This window comes from Nymphaea colorata, chromosome 13 (assembly GCF_008831285.2).
Source record: "Nymphaea colorata isolate Beijing-Zhang1983 chromosome 13, ASM883128v2, whole genome shotgun sequence".
NCBI classification, from domain to species: domain Eukaryota; kingdom Viridiplantae; phylum Streptophyta; class Magnoliopsida; order Nymphaeales; family Nymphaeaceae; genus Nymphaea; species Nymphaea colorata.
In genome coordinates this window covers 4,417,620-4,440,935 of record NC_045150.1, presented here as the reverse complement: position 1 = coordinate 4,440,935, position 23,316 = coordinate 4,417,620, and the positions used below count along the sequence as shown (strand labels likewise).

Genomic DNA, 23,316 nt, shown 5'->3' with positions numbered 1-23,316 from the left:
ACCAAATAAGACAAAATTATTAGAAGTACCTCCTACAACACCTACTAATTTTCTAATAAACCACTTTAGATAATAACCCTCAACACTCCCCCTTAATCTGTGGTGGATTGATGTCAATCATGTTCAGCATGATACAACATTTTATAAATTTAGCAATTGGAAGTCGCTTTGTAAACACATCAGCTACTTGATCTTTTGAAGAAACGTTAATGGTAGATATAACTCCAATTTGTGCCATGTCAAGAATGTAACGACAATCTACTTCTATACGCAAGCTTAGAAAAGTTATATATGATCTAAAGTTTTCTATAGTCGTAAATCCTTTATTCTTGAAACTAACAGTCAATTTGGTTTTACTGTCAAATATGTTCAAATAATTCTCTAGAATTCAAATCTAGCCAATTACTGCAAATCTATAGAGATAATGAAATCTTTCCCCAATTTTCCTGTCCTCTGATACCAGGTTGCAACAGGTTTGAAGAATAAAAAAATCAATTAGATTAGCCCTAGCCTCAAGTTAATAAAGATGACGGTTGGCATAGATAATTACATAATAAGTCCACCAAATAAGATAAAACATTAAACTAATGACAAGACCTCCTATGACCACTACTAATTTTCTAATAAACCTCTCACGACAATAACTCTCAACATAGTGGTATAGAAATTTCCTGACCAATTTATCTTCAGCTTAACAACCACGAACATGTCCCCTCACATGATTATGATTTTAGATAAAAAAAATGTTGATTATATTTTTGTGAACAATGCATTTTTGTATTGTTACACTCTTTTGTTTGGATCAAATTGAAGAATCAAACAATGGGGCTAATGGAGAGGCATGGGATTCGTAGCAGCACACGCCAGACAAATCAACGTTGCAAATTTGTTCAGTAAAGGCTTCACATAAGGAGATATTTGTTTCCTTAAAAGCAAGTTGAGCATGACACAGAGGCATACTCAGATTGAGGGAGGTTGTTATGACGTGGTATTTTGTATGTTTGGAATTTCACTGTAGATCTGATCCAGTGTGTATTACTTAAGGGCATTTGACCCTTCATGCCTTTATCTGTTTTGCATTGTTAAGATTAGCTATCTCGCACAATGGAAGGTTGTTGCACCACTCAAAAGAAAGACGCCCTGTCTGCCCATCAGCACAGCAGGTCAGAGTATTTGATTGATTGATTGTCTTATACCGTCATTCCTACAGCCATTTCTTGCAACTCAACCACAAGGACCATAGCTGCCATAATCATTATCCGCTACTATACTTTTCTTTTCCATTTTGAAGTTTAAATGGGTTATCTAAACGAATGTTGTAAAACACATATCATAACCTGTATCAGTCAAGCTAATAGACACGCTATATCACAAAGTATTACATCATATCATAAATACATTGTAATATTATTTTTTAAACCAAAAATTAGAAAATAAAGGAAAAATAGAAAAATTGGAAAAAGAATAATAAAAAAATTGTCACTGACTCCATTCAATAAAATTAGAGTTTTCAATGTTTTTTTATGGAATAGCCTATGAAGAAAAAACATTTTATGACCATTAATTTATTTCAAGACTCCACGCAGTATAAGTCAAGCATAACAAAAACTTATTTATTTTGATACCCATTTACTATCTTTTAAAGAATGCAAATAGTCATTCATATATTGCCAAAAAGTATTTCTTAGACCAGGTTTATTATAGAATTTAATCATTTATTCATACCAACATAGCCGATAATGTTTATATTAAGTTTAAGCATGTGTGCCTTACAATACCTTTTCGGCGCTTAGATCTGTTTGGCACATTAATTGTGTAGTAGCTATTAATAACAACATATATGCTTACAAATTACATATGATTAGTAAAACTCATGAAATATGAGACCTATTATGCATTTCTTAATCCTACCGATTGGGTGAAACATGTTATCTTCTCGGAAATGCTTTTAAAAGTCAAATTGAGTCATTGACGGCTTAAGGTCACATTCTTTAAATGAAAATAATCTGGAAAAACTAACAAAAAAAATCATGGCTGATTCCATGCAACAGTCAAAGATTTGACCTGTATCCAACTATTTGTACCACACATATACGATACACCAACTATTTGCAACATGGGTCGTATATCGTAATGTAAAATAAAAAACCGACATACGTATCATACGATGCCACTCGATAACACTAAGTTAAACAATCAAATACATTATCAGCTATGTCACATAGGTGAGGATACATAGCATTTTCAAAAACCTTGGGTATAGGGGTACGTGTGTGTGTGTGTGTGTGTATGTAGACTTCATGAAGGAAATTTTATTAATAAGCTATACTGAAGTTTTTTAGAAACCAAGATACAGAAATTTCTCATTAAATTCCCTCATTAATACAGTTTTATATATTGTGGCTTAAGGTTCGGTAATTGGGTTCTCTCTCTATCTCTCTCTCTCTCTCCCACCTTTATTATGCTTCTTTTTGTTTAGTTTTCATTATAAGGGCATTAAATATATAGTTAACTTTCATTATTACAGCATCTTCATTATTATAACACTAAATATACAGTTAACCTTCATTATTATAGTATTAAATAGTATTCATAGCCATGGTATTTCATGGTGGCCATGGTATATACATGGTAACAGAAAAAAAAAAAAAACCTAAATTCAAACTAAAAATGACACGTAAATTTTGACCAAGTCTTAAAATAGATGGATACTGTTCTGGGAATTGACCATACCTGGTACAACTTTGACCATACTCAGCAGCATACTGGTACTGTATCGGATCGCTAAGGTACTGTGAGTGTGTGACATAGACTATAAGCAAAAAAGAAGAATTTTTTTTTGGTATATTTGTGTCATACCTAGGTACAAACAGTATATATAGCCAGTCCCCATATAAGGCCTTATACATTTCCTTCACTTAGCTCCAAATATTTGAGAAGAAAAAGTTAGATCTTAACATTCCGATACCTTAGATCCTTCACTATGCTTCTAAAGTGAGTGCTACATATAAGTTCATCTATAAAAAATGAGTCTAAATAAATCACTAAGCCGAAGATAGCTCCAAGATTTATGCTAAGACGGCTTCACTAAGATGGTTCATCTTTTCTTGCCGCTGCTATTATACTAGCCCAATAAGCCCTATGATAGAAAATCAAAAAAATGACTTCCCTCTAGAATAGTTGAACTTAAAATGGGCCCTTAAAGTAAGAAACGTGATGCACAAAAAAAATGCTAGGTAAAACTACAAAATGATTAACAGCCCAGCAAGAAAAGGAACCAACTATTCAGTAACATGCAATAGAGATATGTTATGTCCTTACATCAGTACAACGAGAAGAGACAACATGCTACATATACATAGAACTCTCATTACGTCAAATTTTAAAATTAAGCAGATAGGTCAATGGCACATACATAGTATAGAGACATAGAGAGTACATAATCTTAATGCTGAGCAAAACCTATGTCCTAAACAGTAGATCAAGAGAATAAGGTTGTTGTTCAATTGTCTGTAAATGTATGATTGACAAGCTTCCATAACAATCAACCATGAGAAAGCAAAAAGTTCACTTGGTCTGAAAAATAAGTTATACCTGTCCAGCTCTAAGCAGTGCAAGCAATGCCCAAGATGTATTGACAAAATGTGAGTGGTTTCCTTTGAGGTTTGTGTATTCCTTATTGAACATGCATCAATATTAGAAAATTTCTGTCATTAACCACTTAATTAATATAGGAGGAAGCATCCCTCCTTTGTTCAGTCATAAATAACAAAATCATAAATTATGACAAGTTGGGGACAAGTAGAAAGTTTTTGTCAAGGACCATTGAACTTAAAATAGGAGAAAGTACCAGTAGGTCAATAGCTTTTACTTAAAATAGGAGAAAGTCACAGATAACAAAATTCTAATAGCTTTTACTTTCTCTTGAGGAATAACGTTATCAAGCCCCAGTAGGTCAAAATCCTTATGTTTGTAGAAATGCGAGAAATATATATAGATATGAAGCTGCTTATTCCTTATTGTTTAATTTCTAAGCAGAATGATTATTCCTTCATTAATGTGCCAGGACAGGTTACAAGATTCATAAGATACATCGTATATGTCGTGTGTTTCCCATATTAGACATATTAAAGACAAGATAAATCATATGAAAAATTGCATTTTAGACATGTGAACTTAATTGAGTGATAGTGAAATGCAGTTATGATATTTCTGCAGTAGTCTTAAGACTTGGTTAAATATTAATTAAGCATAATAGGCATCAAAGACGAATCTTACCATATTCTGACATGAAAGATAGCTTTCACCCCAACCTCCAGATTCTAGTTGTTTTGATAGCAAAAATTCACATGCTTTACGGATTGCAGAGCAATTCTGATAGGTCATGCCACCAGCCACCAGCCCCTCAACTCCAAACCATGTGCCATATGTGAAACATATTCCCCAATTACCATACCTATGTCAGAATATATATTCCCATTGATTAGTGTTACATTTTGGAAGGCATTGTGAGAGGAGAAAGGACAATCAGGAACAGGTGAGCTCAGCAATTGAAATACATCATCCAATTTAATGAGGCATCTTAGTCATTCATGAGCCATAGGATAGTATGCTCATATGGATTAGGCCATTCTATAATAAAAAAAAGAAAGAAAAAAAGAAACTAGGACTGCTCAGTGACGGATGGGCAGAAAAATATTAATGTTAATGCATTAATGTTGTCCTGTAGCTTTCTACTAGACTTTTCTTGTACAGGTCGTTCCTCATGATAAATGATATATAATTTAAGTGACTTGCCAGAGTTTGGAAAGTGGACATGAGTTTCCCTTTTTGAACTTAAAACAAGAGAAATCGTATGTATGAACAACTGTTAGGTGGCAAGTGCAAGCAAAATTAATACATATCCCTTAGATTAGATTGCTCAAAATGGTTGTGCAGCCCTTTTTGACCATTTTTAATTCAACTATATGGATAGATATAAAATGTCCAAAATTATAAAATTGAAAAGAACTTTGAACATGAAATGAGCACATTCAATTTTATTATGGTTTTTAGATTCATGGTTTTAGCTTTTTGGCTCATAAAGCCCGATCTAGATGTCTTTTTTTTCTTTTTTTTCCAGCATTTTCAAGTACTTTTTATGTAACTATGCACTAAGTTTTTTAGAAAAGTACTTCAAATTAACCAGCCAATGGATGCTAAGTCTAAGGAGCGTATACATATAAATATATATACATATACACATATATAATATACATATACATATATTTACACACACACACTCTCTCTCTCTCTATATACCAACATTATGTTGGGGCATATTCAATAATTGGCATGTTCATGATAGGGAAAGAAAGCTAGAAACATTTATCTTGGCGGCACTAAATTTTGACACCTTCAATCCTTCGGCAGTGCAATCTCAGACTTGCCATCTATAGTCTGCCGTTGATAAAGTCCATGCACCTTTTGATGTGTGGCGATGCCATGAGCTAAAGTCACCAAAGCAATTGTCTTGAACCTTTAGAACAAGGACCAAATTCATTATTGAAATGCTAGGAATCACAAAGCTTGAAATGCCTAATCAGCAGCCTTTAATGTAGGCTCAACAAACAAACCTGTGAACATTTTATGAAGTCGTGTGCTTTCCTAAGAGTCGTTTTACAATCTGCAACAAGTTCAGTTGCTAGTATTGATTGAATAGCAAAAGTAGCATCCCACAACTGGCCTCCATTATTACCCTGCCAATATATTATTTGCAACAAAAGATATAGTAAAATTCTTTAATAGTTATAAAAGCCCAAGTTAATATGGTTGAACTAGTAGGCATTATTTTTTATCACCTTCATCTTCATTCCATCTTCTGCAACCCATAAATAATCTGGTATTCTTGAAAGATGCAATTTAAATGCTTCTGAATTTCGATCTTCAACCCAACAACAGAGCATATTTAGGACCTATCATTTCAAACAACTTGTTAGCCATATAATTGTCTAAGAAACTATTGGACCCTAAGTTTGATAGGTAATTGGAAAGCATTCAGAAAGACTCTTTCTCAGCATAGAAAGAGCTTCTAAAATGTTATGTGTGTAGCAGCCAATATGTACCGAATTGGCCACACTAAGATAAGGCAATTAGATACATAATTTGCTACTTTTTCTTATGTCATGGTTTGATTAATTTAAGCTAACTTTTACACTTTTACATGTGCCAATCTATCCACATGTCGTGTCACTAATATAGTTTGATTCTCTTTGCTATTTTACAAAAGAAATGAAAGCAAAGTTTGTAAGCAAAAAATATGTAACAAAAAAGATGGGAAGAGAAGTAAATCAGAGCTACAACAACATAAAATAATCAAGAAAATTGTCACTTAAAGGTGCTAATAATGTTCACCAAATTCTCACGCACAAGAAACTCTCGAATCACATAAAATCTGAATGTATTACTAAATGGAGAATCATTGCAAACCAGGCTCTAAGGCCACACCAAACATAGGAAATCAGTCCCTTTTTTATAATAAGAAACATAGTGATAAAAAGAAAGGAGACAGTCGGTAAGCAAGCTTCAATGGCTAGTTTTCTGGCCAATGGCTAGGTCCATCGATCAGTCAGCTGAAACAAAAAACAAAATATAGAAAAAAAAAAAGAGAATCATATATATGTAAAACAATAAAATATTGTGACATATATGGTATATACAAATAAAGATAGATGCACTTACAAGAATTCTGACATACAATTTAACATCCTCCTCAAACTTATGGTGTGATCACCGAAGGTTTGTTAAGTATAAACTGAAATCTAGCTGAATGAAGAGCCAAAGTGATGAAATTGTAAAGTCATACTAAGACTTGTACTAGACTTGGGTCCCTAATATATCTGATCTAGTTGTATATTCTGGCATGCAGTCTTAGAAGGTAGTGGCATATTTCTAATTTTTGTAATTAATGCTATATGTATTTTGCCATGTAAAATGTTATCTTTTAATGAAGGACTAGGGCAGGGCATGCTTCCTATCATCTTTCAGGCTGCCGAATTGTATAGGAAATATCCCTTTATATTTTCATCTTGGTTCTCATAGTGGACTGATTTTGAACATTAAAAACTGAATGGTATCAAAGCAGTGTCAGCAGCATGGATTCTAAAACAGTGACCCAAGGGATTACTGCTTCTACAACCATTAAGTGGGTTGGATGATCTATTTCTCTTTCCACCAATCTTCTTTCTTGTTTCCTTTATATTCATCATATTCCTTCTGCTTTCTCCATTGAAATTGTGTTCATTGAAGTCTAAAATATCTCCTCTTCAAATCTGAAATTAAGTTCTCCAACGTGATTTCTGGAATATAGCCTTCCTACCTTTGACACAATTTTCTGATTCCAAGACTTATGTTAGACATCATTTTTTAGTTGTGCCTTTTGACATTCTTCATCATATCTGATTTCTAGTGACCTGAAGTCTTTCATTGTTGCCAGTTGTTGTGATGCCCTAATTTTGAAGCATAGGTTTTGGTTCTTGAAGGCAAGTTGTTCATGATTCAAAACCATGTACAACTTGAGGAAGGCTGTCATGAAAACATGGATTCAGAACTAGTGTGGATCTTGGGTGCAAACATCACTTATTCTATACTATGTATTATGTATCATTATATTTATTATTACTTGATGGGGGACATAATCGTCCTTTATGGGAGTCTTTTATTTTATAATTTTAAGAGATAAGGTCATGCTGAGAGTTGGAATTTGTGACTGTTTGCAGCCTCTATCTTTCTGCTCTTCCTTTGTTTTATATTCAAGAGAGACCTTGGTTTGAATCTTCATATTTCTAATAAAAACCACATCAATCAACATGACTCTTGCATTTAATTTCTTCCACATATACTATAAGAAAGTAGTGTCTCCATAAGGCCACGTTCAAGGAATAGCAGCAGGCATAACATATTTAAACGAACCTTGTTCACTACACCAATGCAAACATAGTGAGTATTTTCATCCTCATAGTGTATATGTTGCATTACTGTTTGTAAAGCCTTCTCTCTTAAGATAGACCCAGGCCAATGCCTTAGGAATGGTTCCACAATCTTGTGAAGTGCTGCCCAAAGAACATCTTGTATGAGTGGATGCGGATAGTAGAGATCCTCCTACAGCAAAAAGATGAGTGTAAGTAACAAAGAGTTAGATAGAAAATGCAAGTTATAAATACAGGGGTTCAAACCAATGAAATGGAAAGAAGCATCAATGTTGATAGATTTTACATGCCCAAAGGCAGGTTGTTCATGGTTTAAGACCATGTACAACTTAAGGGACAAAGAGGTTTGAAAAGGCACATGTATATATGTGTCTTTCTACTTTGGATCTTGATCCGATCTAGATTGACAAGTTTGTTATTTTGTTATTTACTCATGTATTTTTTAAGTCCCTGAAATTCACATCTTTATGATTAATATGATTATAATGCCTAGAACCTTTGACCTTGCCATTATACTGCAGAAGAAATCCCCTGTCTCTCTTCTTCCTCATGTTGCAGTTGAGCAAACCCGGACATCAAGGTTGCAATTTGTTAATTGTCACAGATCTGAAGCAAACATATATATCACATCAAATTTTAAACATTATTATTTATGGTAATTTTTCCTTTTGCAAAGATCTAGAGTAGACATATATGTCACATCATATGAGCCAAAGATTTCTCACATGTCCAATCTGACCCAGATATATGCATATATCACGTTTGTGCTTGTCTTTTTTCATGTTGTTGTACTACCCATTATTTGTTTTCTCTCTATGTGCTATCATTCATCATTTTTTGACACAGAACTCAATGGATCTCCTCCATGTTTCCCTCTAATTTTCTCTATCAATTATTGTCTAAAAAAACAACAATTTAACCATCCTCGGAAAAAGAAATTATTGCCTTTATAAAAGTTATTATTTGTGGGCTATCTTGATTTGCCAATTAAAATGCCAACTGATTTCATCACATAAGAAGACAGAGTTGACAATCATTCAGTAAATTACACATGTCAATAATCCAAAATGATGTATTACCAATGAAGCAGTACCAAGCAATTATTGGCTAATTAACACCTCAAAAGAGGCTTGTTAGAGTGCCAAACATCAGCTAAAGAGTTACAGACAATCCTACTTCTATTTATTCACAAATGTCCAGGTTTTGAATGATGTAACTCAAGATAGAACTCCACAATTGAGAAAAAGGTTCCGTAACTGTCATGGAGTTGACTCCCAGATTGCCTTGGCATGGGAACTCTATTTCTGATAAAGACAAATTCCATTAAACACTTGCTGGTCTGGGACCCGAATATGATGTTCTTTCCACCACAATGTTGCAGATTTGACCATGACTTTATGTCAATAGTAATAAAATTAAAAATGACATTTTGTTGGTAAGACATATAATAGTTTAGAAACCTATAAATAGAGGTACAAGCACATGTGCACAGATATATATAAAGACATCCAGGGTGTCTGCCCTTTCCAATTACAATGACATTCAAGGTGTTGTATGTTCTTTCCAATGCATTGAAGTTTTTTCTTATAAATCTAATGCCACATATGAATGAAGTTTGTCTGAGATTATATGATTCAATAAAAAATCATGAAAATATGATATAATGGGTTGGTTTTTATCAGCCAACAAATCTAAGCTGTTGATGTCATAATTATTTAGAATCCAATTTGTACTTTGAACTTTCAAAATTTGTTTTTCAAATGTTATAGTTTGGGCACTTCCGGTTTACCCATTTGGCACATGGGTTCACAAAAAACAACTTCAGAACACTGAAGAAGCTAAGTGACACACACTAGAAAAATATCTATAGATGTATCTCCAAATATATCGCAAATGATGTGATCTGTTCTAAAGCTGGTTTTGATTACTTAAATGAACGTAGAATATCCAAAATTATAGGATTCACTAAAAAAAAAAACCATGAATGTTTTGTTATATTTTACGATAACAATCTCAAGATGGTTGATGAACTCATTTCCTAAATCGATCTACAGGTTAGAATTGTCATTTTCCTCTTTTCTAAATTGTAGATTTTGAATACTCAAGTTCATCAATACAGCTTAACTTGTCCAAAACAGCTTCAGGTTGATGGAAAGTCCAAATGACTATGTACATACATAAATACATACATATATGCATATATATGCATATACATATTATATGTATGTATGCATGTATAAACATACACACACACACATACATACATATATATGTATGTATGCATAAGTTCAATGGCAGAAAATCATTAATCAAAAAATACACTTAGCAAAAAGTAAACTAAAATGAGCTGGAGGTAAAGAATGGCATTATAAGACCAGAAGCAAGGCTCATGCTATTTGGTTCAGTAAAGATGCTTTAGTGAGTACTAGGCAATATGCATTCACCAACCTTTGCACATAAACTTCGTGCTTTATTCCAATCTACATGATCATATGGTAGAGGAAGAAGCTCTTTGCGTAGTTCTAAGACTGTTTTTGTGATAGGGCCAACAAATCTATTTCCATACAAGTAGCTCATGGGTGTGTAGACCATGCGACAGTGACACCACAATTTCCCTGCATGAACAAACATATAAAAAAATAATCACTAGAGAAATCCTCATGTCAAATGTGTTTCCATTGTAGGATGTGCATCAAATGGCTTTTTTTCTTCTTTATTATCAGATTTATTTTCTTTTTCCAAAACTTATTCTAAGCTTGTTCGTCAGTTCCTTTTTCTCTTTTTCTGCTAGCTTGAGATGCTTCTGATTGGATGGAACATCCTATTTTTTTCTTTCTATTTTCTTATTTTTTTGATCTATGTTAGTTTGTCACAATAAAATAACACAAGCAAAAGGAGCTTTTTTTTTTTTTTTGAAAAAGTATACTTAGCCTTCAGGCAATGTGGATCCACCAAGGATAACCAATTTTTTGGAAACAATAAAAGAAAATTGGAAAATAAACAAAATTAAGTGGATACATGGTAATCTCATCTTTTCCAAAAAGTTGTTTTCCTCCTTTTTGTTCAGTCTTTCCCTCTACCCCTGCTTGAAGAATTAGCCACTGGATATCGAAATCCGTGCATGCATGAAGGGCCAGATGATTTTATTATTCTTTTCCCCAACACATTTGGGCCATCCTAGACACGAACTAGAAACCTCAGGTGTTAGGTGAATCACTGCAAGCTACTATTCCACCATTTGGGATAGAATCAAGTGAGTGCTCTATGGTTGTGGTAATGGGTAATAGGCATAGGTAATGTAGTGTGTGATTGACATTCCTCTACAGAACTTGGTGAGTAAAACTTTTCCCAAAGTTGATTTTGCAATTCTTTTGAGACATGCTTTCAAAAATATTTGTGAATTATATATCAAGTTTTATTGAAAATTTGAACTCTGTTAACAAACGGTGACTAGTTGCAGCCATCATCCATCAGGCTTTCAGTCGTCTCAGTTCTTATATCTTCAAGTTACCAACTTCCTTGCATTGGAGATGAGTCCATCTAATTTAGAAAAAAAAAAAAATCCAAACATGGACTTTCAATTTTGCAGAGACATGTGCTTTTGATAACTAGTCAAATGAGTGTGGTCGTTGTGACCTCCTTTCTGATTAGAAATCCCCCTCCCAAAGCTACAACTAAGCCTAGGGCAGGTGTCCTGGCTTGATTGGCTTGGACGAGGACCATGGCAAAATGCCATGGCCAAAGGCATGATCAGGTTCCCCCTCCAAGTGCGGTGGTTGAGGACCATGGGCAGATGCCTTGTCTAAGTCAAACTACATTAAAACGGCAAAAGAAGAATGGATAGATGGCAGTATCAACACATGGAAGATGGTTAGATGAGTTTCATCATAACAAAACTTAAGCCAAGTGATAAGTATATTTAAGGTACTAATGCTACTTGTTTTGTTGCAAATTCAGACCTGCTAACATCATAGATTTTTCAAGTGATGTCAGCTCTTCTTCGGTCATAACTCAGTGTGCGTTGAGTATTTCCCAAAAATACCTATAATCAATGGATAGAATCTCAAAGATAAATTAGTTATTTTAGTGGGGTTTCATAAATATTATGTTATTCTAGAGAGGGAAATAAAATTATTATTTGCAGCCTACTTTGTTATCCCTAGACTTATGAACTAAAAATTATATAGCTGAAAATTAATATTGGCTGTCAAGGCATTACAAGTATCTCTCTCAAGGATACCTCATACCATCTGATTGGTATTGATACAGAAAGTAAAGAGGAATAATTTGTCAAAGGCTAGAAGGTTCTATAAGTTCTTTGATACCCTTCCCATGGAATTGAAGGGTTACTAGCTCAAGGAGAAATCGAACTTGTGGTCAGTCGACTCAGTCCATTCCATGGTTTGTTTTGATATGCAATGTTACAAACCAGATAGGATATCAAAATAAGGAAAACTAACGAAACGATGTCACGAGCTATTAGAAAATGGGCTAAGTTCATTTAATGTGTTGCCTTGGACTGCACCAACCCTCTACTGAGAAGAACAGACATCATATGCCAGGAGAAAGGAATTATTTAACAATATGAAAACTGTTAAAGTATATTTTAAGTTTTATTCTAGAACAGGGTGCTATTAACCTGAGGATCAAAAAGTCAAATGTGCCCAAATATGGTGCTCTAGGTATGAATTACGACATGAGCAAGTTAAGGTGCTTGGGTATATCACATGCAAATGTGTTGTCTTTTGTTGCCTCACAAAAGTAGAAGTTGGGTTAGGAAAAACCAAAGGATATTTCCAAAATCTAGTGCTACCTTGATCTAGCAATTTTGGAGAGTTAGATTGATAACTCAACAATACTTAGGTGGATTTCCATATGGATTGATGTTCTACTAATACTACATGGCATACCTATGACCAGCTAAAGCATATGAAGGCACTGAGATGAGACTTTCAACCCTAATGGAAGAGAGGTAAGAACACATTAACAAGCATTGGTGTGTGTGTTAGATAGTCATGATGATTTTCCTTTTTTCTTTTTCCTTTCATCTCACCTTCTCTAAAACTCTCTCTCTCTCTCTCTCTTGTTTTCCTTCCCCTCTCTAGCGGAACACCCCCGCCTGCCCAGTGAGAAAGAGAAAGAGGAGAAGAAAAAATTAAGGAGCAGACCTGAATCCTCCTTTATGTGTGTGTGTATATATATATATATATATATTGGAAAATGGGTAACTACGAGACCGTCATATTGGTATGTGTGTCATTTTAGTATGTGTGTCCACTCGCTCTCTTTCTTTTCCCTCCTTTTCCTTTTTTCACTCTTTTCTTTTTCTCCCTCATTCTATCTCACTCTTTATTTTTATTTTTCGCTCTCTTTTTTCCCTCCATTTTCTCTCCTATCATTCTTCCTCCCTTCATTCAAGTCACACATGAATATCTCTCTCTCTCTCCCTCTCTCTCTCTCTCCTTGGGAAAAATAACTTTAAAATAGTAAAGGACTGTTCTTTTTTCTAAAGGACAACCAGGGTTTTCATTTAAAAATGAAAACATTGGTCATCTTAAAAAAGGGAACATGTCCTGGTCATCCTTTTGAAAAAGGCGATTAAGTGTCTTACCTTTTAAAAAAATGACACAAGAACCAAGGCAACCTTACATTGCTATTAAAAAAAATAAACAACAATTAGTTGTGTGTGTGTATCTATAGTGTCTAATTCCTTAGGGCTGAAAGTGTCCGACAGCCATGCCTGACACTAACACTGGTCTTTGTGTCCATGCAATTTTGTCTGTGTGCGTGCGTGTGTGTATACACTTTTTTCGTATGCATATTAGATAGATATATCTTGGATATAGATTTATAATTATTCGTATTTTTATACTATTTATTTTTTTCAAACTTTTAAGGTCAATTTTAAACCTCGACCTTCGTTCAAGTGGCCCAACAACTCCAAATAGACATGCTGAAGCATCTGTAGAAATAAAGGGCTTTCTACAATATTCAAAAATATTCTTCCTCAGCAATTTTAGTGAAATACATAATTAACCTTTTATTTCTTCTGTTGTGCTTTTATGTGCTTATTATGAAGAACCATTATCAGCTTTGTGAGTTCATAATTTTTTAGTATTGCATATGTTGCTGTTGCATTGTTTTAGACATGTTCGTCATGAATCTTTATTTGGTAATAAAACCTATGGACATATTTCTAAAAGAAAACAAAATAGTGAAGATACTTCAAAAGATTGAGAGATTTCAAAATAATAAGCAACAAGAGAAGCCCCAATATTGTAACAAGAAACCCTACAAATCTGATAAACATGCTACAAAACCAGCACCTCAAGTAAATAAGCACAAATTTTATAATGCTCATAATAACAGAAACAACTTTCATAAAACTAGGAGAATTAATGTAGATGGTATAACTATAACATTTTCCTATTGTAGTTAAAAAAGGCATTCTATTAAAGTAGACACAAAAAAGATGAATATTGAATAATTACTGTGGGTGGACAACAGCCTTAGCTATAGGAGAAAAGAACTAGGCAAACGGTTACTGCTATTAATCTTGAACACAAACAAATATACTGACTCTATTCTATTTTTGCTCCATGTTATCTTGGAATATTGTCTGACACTGATGCTACATGCTCCTTCCCTTATGCTCATGTTGGTGCAAGTTTCCAGGAAGTTATATTAAGTCAGGGTGTGACAAGTATTTACACAAAATACATATTATGAACACTAGACAACTCTACCTTCTAATTTAGGTACTAAAGTCATATCAAGTGATAGTGTCATTAAGCATCATAGTTTTATGAGCACTATGTTATCTACAAAGATTTAGAAAGATGAAAGCACTTATTGTGAAACCTAATTTACTGCATGGTTATGCAAAAATAAGTCTCTCAATAAGACTAAGATAGAATGGATTAGATTGTTACTCATTAGAAAATGTAATCAATAATCTCTATCAAGATAACACTGCTTAGGCATTGACAATGAGTACTAATTTGATCCACAATGTTCAAAATGTGAAAGGATAGACTAATTTGACATGGGGAAACCAATACACAATATCACACCTCAAAAAAGTTCAGCAATTGTCAATAGTTGGTAGTGATCAAAGCCGACTCTAGTTTTTACAAGAACCAAATTTCAGTTTTGGGAATGAGGAAAACACTTTTTGGGAGATATCTTCTTGTGAAGTAGTGTGTGCAGGAAATTCTATTCAAAGATCAACATCCATTGCTTAATTGTAATGGCAACTAGCTACTGGGGAGTAAAGGGTTTTATATCTCCAATAACCAATTGAAATTACCAATAACAATTGACCATTACCTGGATGAATAGGAAGGAAGGTAGGAAGAAGCCATATCTCAGGGGGCAATGGTTTGTTGCCTGACCAATCGTATAATCCAAGCACCTATAATAGTTAATCAAGAAATATTAACTTGCTTCAGTCCCTCATTTTCTAAAAATGCACACTTTTGTGAAAAGAAAAATATATTATATGTCACATACTCAGCTTTTGCAAAAGTTCATATTCTAAAAATATAGACTAGTGGACGAAGTTTGTGCAGCATATACCAGTACAAATGCAGAATTCATGAAGGGAAATTTCGAAATGCACTTTAAACTACCGATGAAGATTAAAAGCAAATATAAGGCATTTATATTGTTAAAAACACACCTAAATTTTTGCACCACTAATTAACAAAAGACATTTTGATCCGTTTAACCTTGGCTCCTCATATTCAAGGTCAACTAATGATGTTTGAACCTTCGTGTTGCCTTTTAAGTTCTCAGTTCTGTTTTTTTTTTTTTCCATATCTTCAACTATGCAGCTACCATGTAATTCAATAAGCGAAAGATTAGCCTCAGTTATCCTCTCAGCCTCAGTTATCCTCTCAGTCAAACATTCAGTATTTGCAGCTTGTTTTTCTTCTTTCTCACAAAACCTTGACACAGTTTATTCTTATAGGATGATTTTGTTGCTCCACTTAATGCAAACCTGTGCCACATAGGTGCAGGCTGCCCATGCTGTTGCGGCATGCGGCAGGTCCCAAAAAAATGTGGGTGCGGCTGTAGCGAGGGCATACATATATAATTTGTTAAATAAGTAACTAAAGTTTGATGGTTTATTGCATTTATAATTTTTTGTTTATCAAGGTTAGGTTAAGCTACTTCAAAATTCAAATAAACTAATAAAAGGATGAGAGGCACGATCGTCCTCCTTAACGGAGGGCAAACAACAACCTTAATCATCCTTTACAAAGGACGAGCAAATCTGTAGTCTTCATTAAAAAAAATTTAAAATTTAGACTAATAAAATATGTTCTAAAAAGAGAGAAAACAGGGGCAAGAGAGAGAGAGAAGATGGGAGAGGAAAAAAAGAAAAAAACAGGAGAAAACAAGAGAGTGTGGTCCGCAGCACCCGACTTGGTGAAACCAAGTCGGGTTTCATGTCAAGGCGTGGATTCACCCGCACCGATGCTGGTGCAGCGCCATTTTTGACATGTCAGTGTGACTTTGATGCAAACTTGACATAAACATACAGATCACTTTTTCTATTATCCATCAAAAGCGAGAGAGGGGGGTCAACAAAAACTTGTGTGCATCTTTATTCTTTAACAACATCATGGCCTTGAGTTTGTTTTGATGTTGCCAAAAGTTAACGTGTATTCTAAAAACTTTCCCTTTTCAGGAGTAAGTTTTACATAATTCAAAGGATTATATTTTGATGGAATGACCTCTTACAAGATCATATTGTAGTTCAAATATCATCACTGTTAGTAACTAAGAAAAAAAAATCAAGGGACTGAACGATTGGTGTTTTCTCAATTAATATAGCAACCAACAATATTGAAGACACTATGGTGAAATTATCAACTTTCGAAAAAGTGCAGCTTCCGGTGAATAGTGACGTACACATGCAAGTTTCCTACCATCATCGTGGACTTGCTTACCTCAAAACAGAAGTTCTAATTCTTCAAAACTTATCTCACACTTTTGCAAGGATTTAGAACCTAAGCTATGAGCTCCTCTACCACCAAGTGGTAGCATGCATTCACCCACTATATGTAAAATTTATTGTACTAGTTTCTGTTTTCCACCACATTATGACATAAGAAATGGATCATCTATCATTATACTGAATATTTTATGACAAGAGGTATTAAATGAGGTCACAATGTCCATGCATTGTAGCCAAATTGCTCATGGGAAAGGGCACATTTGAAAAAGACACAAGCATCTTAATTGACAATATAAAACAAGATATGTTATTATCTTGAAAGCCACAAATGTGCACAAAAACAATTTGAGGTCCAATACCATACCGAAAGCCACATCTTTCCCCATGATGGTATGAAAATCGCACCACCTCGATCAAGGATCCATTTTCGTGCTTTCTCCAATGGACATGATTCCTTTCCTTCAAGTCTCTCACCAAGCAATCTTAAAGTGACGTAGTTTAATGTTGTACCGAAAATCGTACTAGGACCTTCGATATGAAATCCCCAGCCTCCATCTTCATTCTAAAGCCATAATATGCACAATATAGTGCAACTCCCTCAAAAATTTTTAAACATCTCCGAAAAAATATCCAAGTTCCGGCAACAACAAAGAAGAGTAAAGAGAAAAAGGAGAGATAAAGCAATGAAAAAAAACAATGAAGAATGTCTAATGCTCATCCTTGCCTGATGATTATATAGATAATTGCACATCTCTTGTATATGCACTGAAGATAGAACATTATGCAATGCTCCAGTGATATATAGAACAATTACCTGCAGTACAACATGCAAAAATGTTGATCATTCCTGTCCACTTATTTTTTTTCTATTGAAAGTATAGAAAAAGGAAATGCAATCCAATTGTTTGGATTGTTATGTCCATTCAATTAAAGAATACCAAAAAGAGAAAAAAAAAACGATCACTTAGATCTGTCCCTCTTGAAACTGAATAGTTCTAAGGAAAAATTACAAACAGCGGAAAACATTGCATGGTTTCTCAAACACATGCCTAACATTTTAAAAAAATTACATGTAAGTGGCTAATGTTTGCAAGCAAATCTCAAAGCGGTAGTTTTCGCTTGCCGCCATTGAGTTAACTCCGGTTACTTGATGACCTATAGGAGCGTAAAATAGAGAATTCACTTTTTCCATTTCATTCGTCCATTACATATGTTTTTGTTTTTAGAAACACAATAACCATGTCCTGAAGAAGATACCTGCCCCTCACTAGTGCTTTCCTTTCCCTTTTGTCCACTGTCTGCTTCCGTAATCATGGTGGAAGATGGATAGATGAATGGAATAAAAAGATTTAGAGGAAGGATGAGCGAAGTATTTTCACCTAACTCAAAAGGTGAAAGGAAAACCTAAAGAGGAGAGGGAGGGAGAGGCGCTCGTCAACTAAAACTTGAGCAGTTGAGAATGTAACCGAAGTGAAATCCAAGGGAAGCTGGCAAACGATGTAGTGTGTGATCAGATCATCCAAAAATGGACAGAGAAATCCATGTTTCGTATTGTGTGTGTGTGTACATATATAGGAGAATTATATGTTTTGGTATGAAGGATGTTCACTAAATTTATATTAATCACAATTTATGGTGACTTTAGCAATGATTTATAATCGTATTAATAACAAATTTTTAAATTTTAGCCATCAAGCAACTATTTGACACACGAGGACATTGACTTTTACTACATAAGAGATTAAGAAAGAAAGAAAAACCTGGAAACTTACCAATCCAGGCATATAAAACAATGGACCAGCAAAATCGCCAGGCCAATGGCCATCATGTGCTTGTAAAGTTGAGTAGAATTTAAGAGCCCTTTGCAAAGTCTGTGTCACAGCCTCCACTGAAGGATCTTCGCCATCTTTAACGAACACTCGAGGGATGGACAAGTCACATGGATTTTCTCTTGCAAACTGCATTAGTTTAAAAGGACCAGGGGTCTTAGTGTGGGTTTCCATACGAGCTAATTAAGAAACTAATTAAGAAGCTAATTTTGAAAACTTCTTTTCCAAAAAGTAAAAGAAGAAGAAGAAAATTGACCATGAAGTACACAACCAAGACTGGCAGATGCTTGATTTCCAATGACTCTAGCGTACTACATATTGCAAGAAATCATGTCTACATATGTGCAAACCACTTGTATAATGAACGTTTGTGACACTTGCTTCTCTCTCTCTCTCTCTCTCTCTCTCTCTCTCTCTCACACACACACACACACACATGTGTATGTAAGAATAAAGAAACTTAGATACTATATACAATTAAGATTATCTTACAACCCCGTGATAAATTATCTTTAGTTAATATACCTAGTTCAATGGGCCTCTTGCTCTCTATTTGATGAAATTGGGTTTTTCTTTTTGGATGAGAGCTTGCTACTCATTTTTGTAATTTTGAGTAAATGAAACGAGAATCCCACTGTCCGATTGAGAGCTAATTTCTACCGCAACAATCCCCTGCTGTAAAATAATTTAAATATTTAAAACAAGAAACCCAAAATTTAAGAAAAGGCCAGCAGGGTTATGTACATACTGGCCGATAAACTCAAAGGGTTATGCATGATACAAAAATTCTTACCAAAAGGAAGATGAAACAACTTAGAAGTTAAAACACTAAAAAATGAATTCCATAATTTTTTTAGAGTGACATATATTTGATAAAAAAAATATGTCCAAACGCCAACCCAACTAATAATGGAGCTAGTGTGTAGGAGAAGGCATTCAATTTTTTCTATTTTCATACGGGCACATACAATAAAAAACGAGTCATTTGCTTAAAGCCCGGCCGGCGTAATTATTATTGGGCTAGGCTGGCTTTTCCTGAACAAAAGCCCCAATTGGCATTAAAATAATACTTTTATTGCTCCCCTAAAGACTGTATAGTCGTAGGAAGTTAGGAGTGACATTTATAGTTTACTTTTTAAATTACATTTAATTTTTTTAAAAAGTGCAAAGTAATTGTCTGGTCTACCTAACCGCTGACAGGCTGACTGTACCCCATGACCCAAGTCATCTTTGGAAGACGGGACAAAAAATGAAAGGGAAATTGGTTCACACACCAAGACACAACGCTCAATATAAGTCTTTGATAACAAGGTTGTCAAACATGAAATAAATGTCCGTCCACTCTCTTTAACGCAATGGAATCATTCACAATGACCGGGTCGAGCCCATCTTTGGGGCTCATCCCGGGCTTGGTCTGAACCAATGACCTTGAACCCGTGATGCACCCTCAATTTGCCAATACCAAAATATATTTATGAGTTGACCTCTTGCACATAATCGTTCCAACCCCAGATAATGAAGTTTGCCCAACATCGCTGGTGCTTTCCACATACTTGAGAACAACTTGAAATGAATGGCTGATGAAATTAAACGGATAAATGTGCCCAAGAATTATGATGAAGTTTAATTGTGTAGATCTACCTTCATATCATGTCATTACGATGATTATATATGAATCAAAATCCGTTGATTGCTAAATGTTGTTCGATTCACAGTGTTTTTTGTTGCTGATTTTTATTTGTCTTGCCATCCAATTGTATGATGTTTGTACTGTTAGACTCTAAATATATAGCCATTCAGGAGTCAGTTGATTTCAAATTCTTGTATGGCGAATTTTACTGAATGGCTAAAAAGTAAAAAATCTGTCGTTAAAAACACTATGAATCTTTCTCAAGTTATGAATCATTGCTGCATTATAAACTATCACTAATGTTGTTACTGCAAAACCAAGTTGTCCTCTCTCTCTCTCTCTCTCTCTTTCACTCTCTCTCTCTCTCTCTCTCTCCACTTTCGTGCAGATGTGACTGGTATTGTGAAGACATTTTGGCTTACGGATGTTATTGCAACCTTCATTCAGCATTTTTTGTTGCTGATTTTTATTTGTCTTGCCATCCAATTGTATGTTTTCGGTCTTAATGAATTTTTTTCAGCTCTCTTTCTCTCTCTCTTAAGTAGTAACACATTTCAAGATTTAGTTATTAGTCTTTCTCTTGGTTGCATTGATTGCTATCTTCACTTCTCTATAAAACTGTCTATTTTGTTTATTGATGTATTACCTAATGTAGTTTTCAAAAATACAATTAAGGATTTCACCATATTAAAAATTAATCACCAAATTAAACTTTCTGACATAGTTCAAAGCGTATTTAATGTTTCTACTTTGTTCCACCAAAGGATTTGACAGTAAGAAAAGAAAAAGTGCCCCTATAACTTTTTTACAATGTTGAAAACACATCTTAGTTTTGCAGTATTAACCAAAATAGCGTTTCACCAATTAAACCTTATCAGTAACTTACGCTGGTTAATAGCATAAATGACTAAAATATGATCAACATTATAACTAAATATACAATTGACTATATTTAAATTCATTAGCAATTTATTGTCAATATATAAATTCATTAGGTAATATCCTTACCTAATGTTCACACCAGAAAACTGCCCAAGAGAAATTTAGCTGTACTCACAAAGACGAGAAATATTTCCATGCTATTTTTTTGTACAAATTAAGTAAATTTTCACATATTTAACGGTCATGAACTTTCGTCCATAACCTTGGAAAGAAAGCTGCCATGCACTCCTTAGTGAAATGTTATTGTGCTTTCTGTACTTAACAAACCTCTTGGTGTGGTTTTGGAATTTTCTCCAGTATTAATTAACTTATTTTAAATTTCAAAATTTTTTAATGTAAGTTTCAAATTTACGATAATTCAATTTTGGAAAATTTCAAGATTGCACAATATTAAATATTGCTTTACAATTTTAAAATTATTAAACATTAGAAGTTTTGACTATGCAGGGAACATATCTAAATGTAGCAACCCAGTCAATAATAGAAGGGGACAGGCCCTGACATATTTTTAATTCATTTAGTAATTTTTTAGAAATGAATAATTAAAGTACCACAATGAATAATTAAAGTATCACATATCAGCAGCTATTACTTGATAAAAGTGGACACAACTACCAACACTACAAATTTATGCACGTGCTATGTATATGCGTTTCTCTTTCTTACTCCATTTTCACCTTTTTCTGCTTTCTCTTAATTGTTTCGGACAACAACCTCATGAATTAGCTGGGGGACCTTGCCTAATTAGAGACACCAATCAATTTTGCTATGTATATTTTTCTGGTCAAGATTTATTTTCCAGCTCTGTACTTTTGTTTTTTTAGAGTAAGATTTCTTTCTTCCCATACCGCAACTTTCTCTCTCCATCACGTGCAGGATACATGGTTCTCTAAGTCACCCGACTCTTTTATTTTACTGCTGCATCGGAGTCCGCATCGAGTCCGGTGCACACCGGATATGGGTGCGGCTCTGACTCACACTCGTGCCCAATTAAAATGTCATGTTACATGATGTTGTTTTGATATTTTTCTATACAATACAATTATTCAAGTATGTTATATACATTAATAAATAAATTGTAATAATATCCTTATTATGTTATGTATATAATCAATTAAAAAAATAATAATAATAAAATACCCTCGCCGCATCTAAATTTTTTCGAATGTACCGTTCCGGCACCCGCACCCGCACCCTCCACTATGGTGACATAGATGGTTGTTCTTGATCATTTCTGGTGGTCCCATTCTTTCTGTCCAGAGTGAGTTGCGTGTTTAACCCAAATGCACCCAAAAAAGGCCGATATTTTGCTAATTATTTTTAAAAAAAACTTTTTTATTATTTTCACTTTTTTCAATTTCGTTTTTTGTCTTTACAAAAAAATTGGTTTTCTATTAACTGGAACTATTTTTGTCATTAATCATACTGGTGCATGAAAAATTAGTGCACCAAGTGCATAACCGCTTTGCTCTCTCTCTCTCTCTATGTATTGTATTCTTCGTATCAAATGCAGCAATAGAAGGTGGTGACTGAAGCCTTATTACGCCAAGTACTAGTTTTAGAAGATTGACAGCTTTACTATGAAATGAAAGAACAGGGAGAACTAAATAGAAGATCAACATATAGAAAGAATGCATGGTTCTTCTCACAAGTAGCTAGGTAGGAGGAAAAAATCCCTACATGCATGCATGATATATATATATATGGGAAGAGGATGAAATTATCGCTCCATGCATCCTCACCTGCATTCTCATGATGAGATCGGAGCTGTGGTTCTTCTCAAACCAATGTCTGGTGAAATTTGCCCGCGCCTCTTTGATCGCCTTTCGATCTTCCTCCGACCCGAAATCGGGATCGAACTCCCACACCTCCCTCCCTACGTGATTGTTGGCCGTCCTCAGCCATGCATCTCCGACTCCCTCCCCCACCTTTAGCCTCCACATCCTTGTGTGTGTGAGAGAGGGAGAGAGAGAGAGAGAGAGG

At 34.4% G+C, this 23,316-nt stretch overlaps 1 protein-coding gene across 1 annotated transcript; it reads right to left on the bottom strand.

Annotated features, from left to right (window-relative positions):
• Positions 1 to 4,359: 4,359 nt before the first annotated feature.
• Positions 4,360 to 23,276, bottom strand: LOC116266810 (cycloartenol Synthase-like). Its single transcript, XM_031648200.1, has 11 exons — positions 23,076 to 23,276; positions 18,705 to 18,917; positions 17,657 to 17,746; positions 17,297 to 17,494; positions 15,297 to 15,381; positions 10,416 to 10,582; positions 7,951 to 8,139; positions 5,841 to 5,954; positions 5,616 to 5,738; positions 5,396 to 5,518; positions 4,360 to 4,456 (listed from the first exon to the last, which is right to left on the bottom strand). The coding sequence occupies exons 1-10, from the start codon at positions 23,274 to 23,276 to the stop codon at positions 5,420 to 5,422; spliced, it is 1,479 nt and encodes a 492-aa protein (XP_031504060.1). The 3' UTR covers positions 4,360 to 4,456; positions 5,396 to 5,419.
• Positions 23,277 to 23,316: the final 40 nt, after the last annotated feature.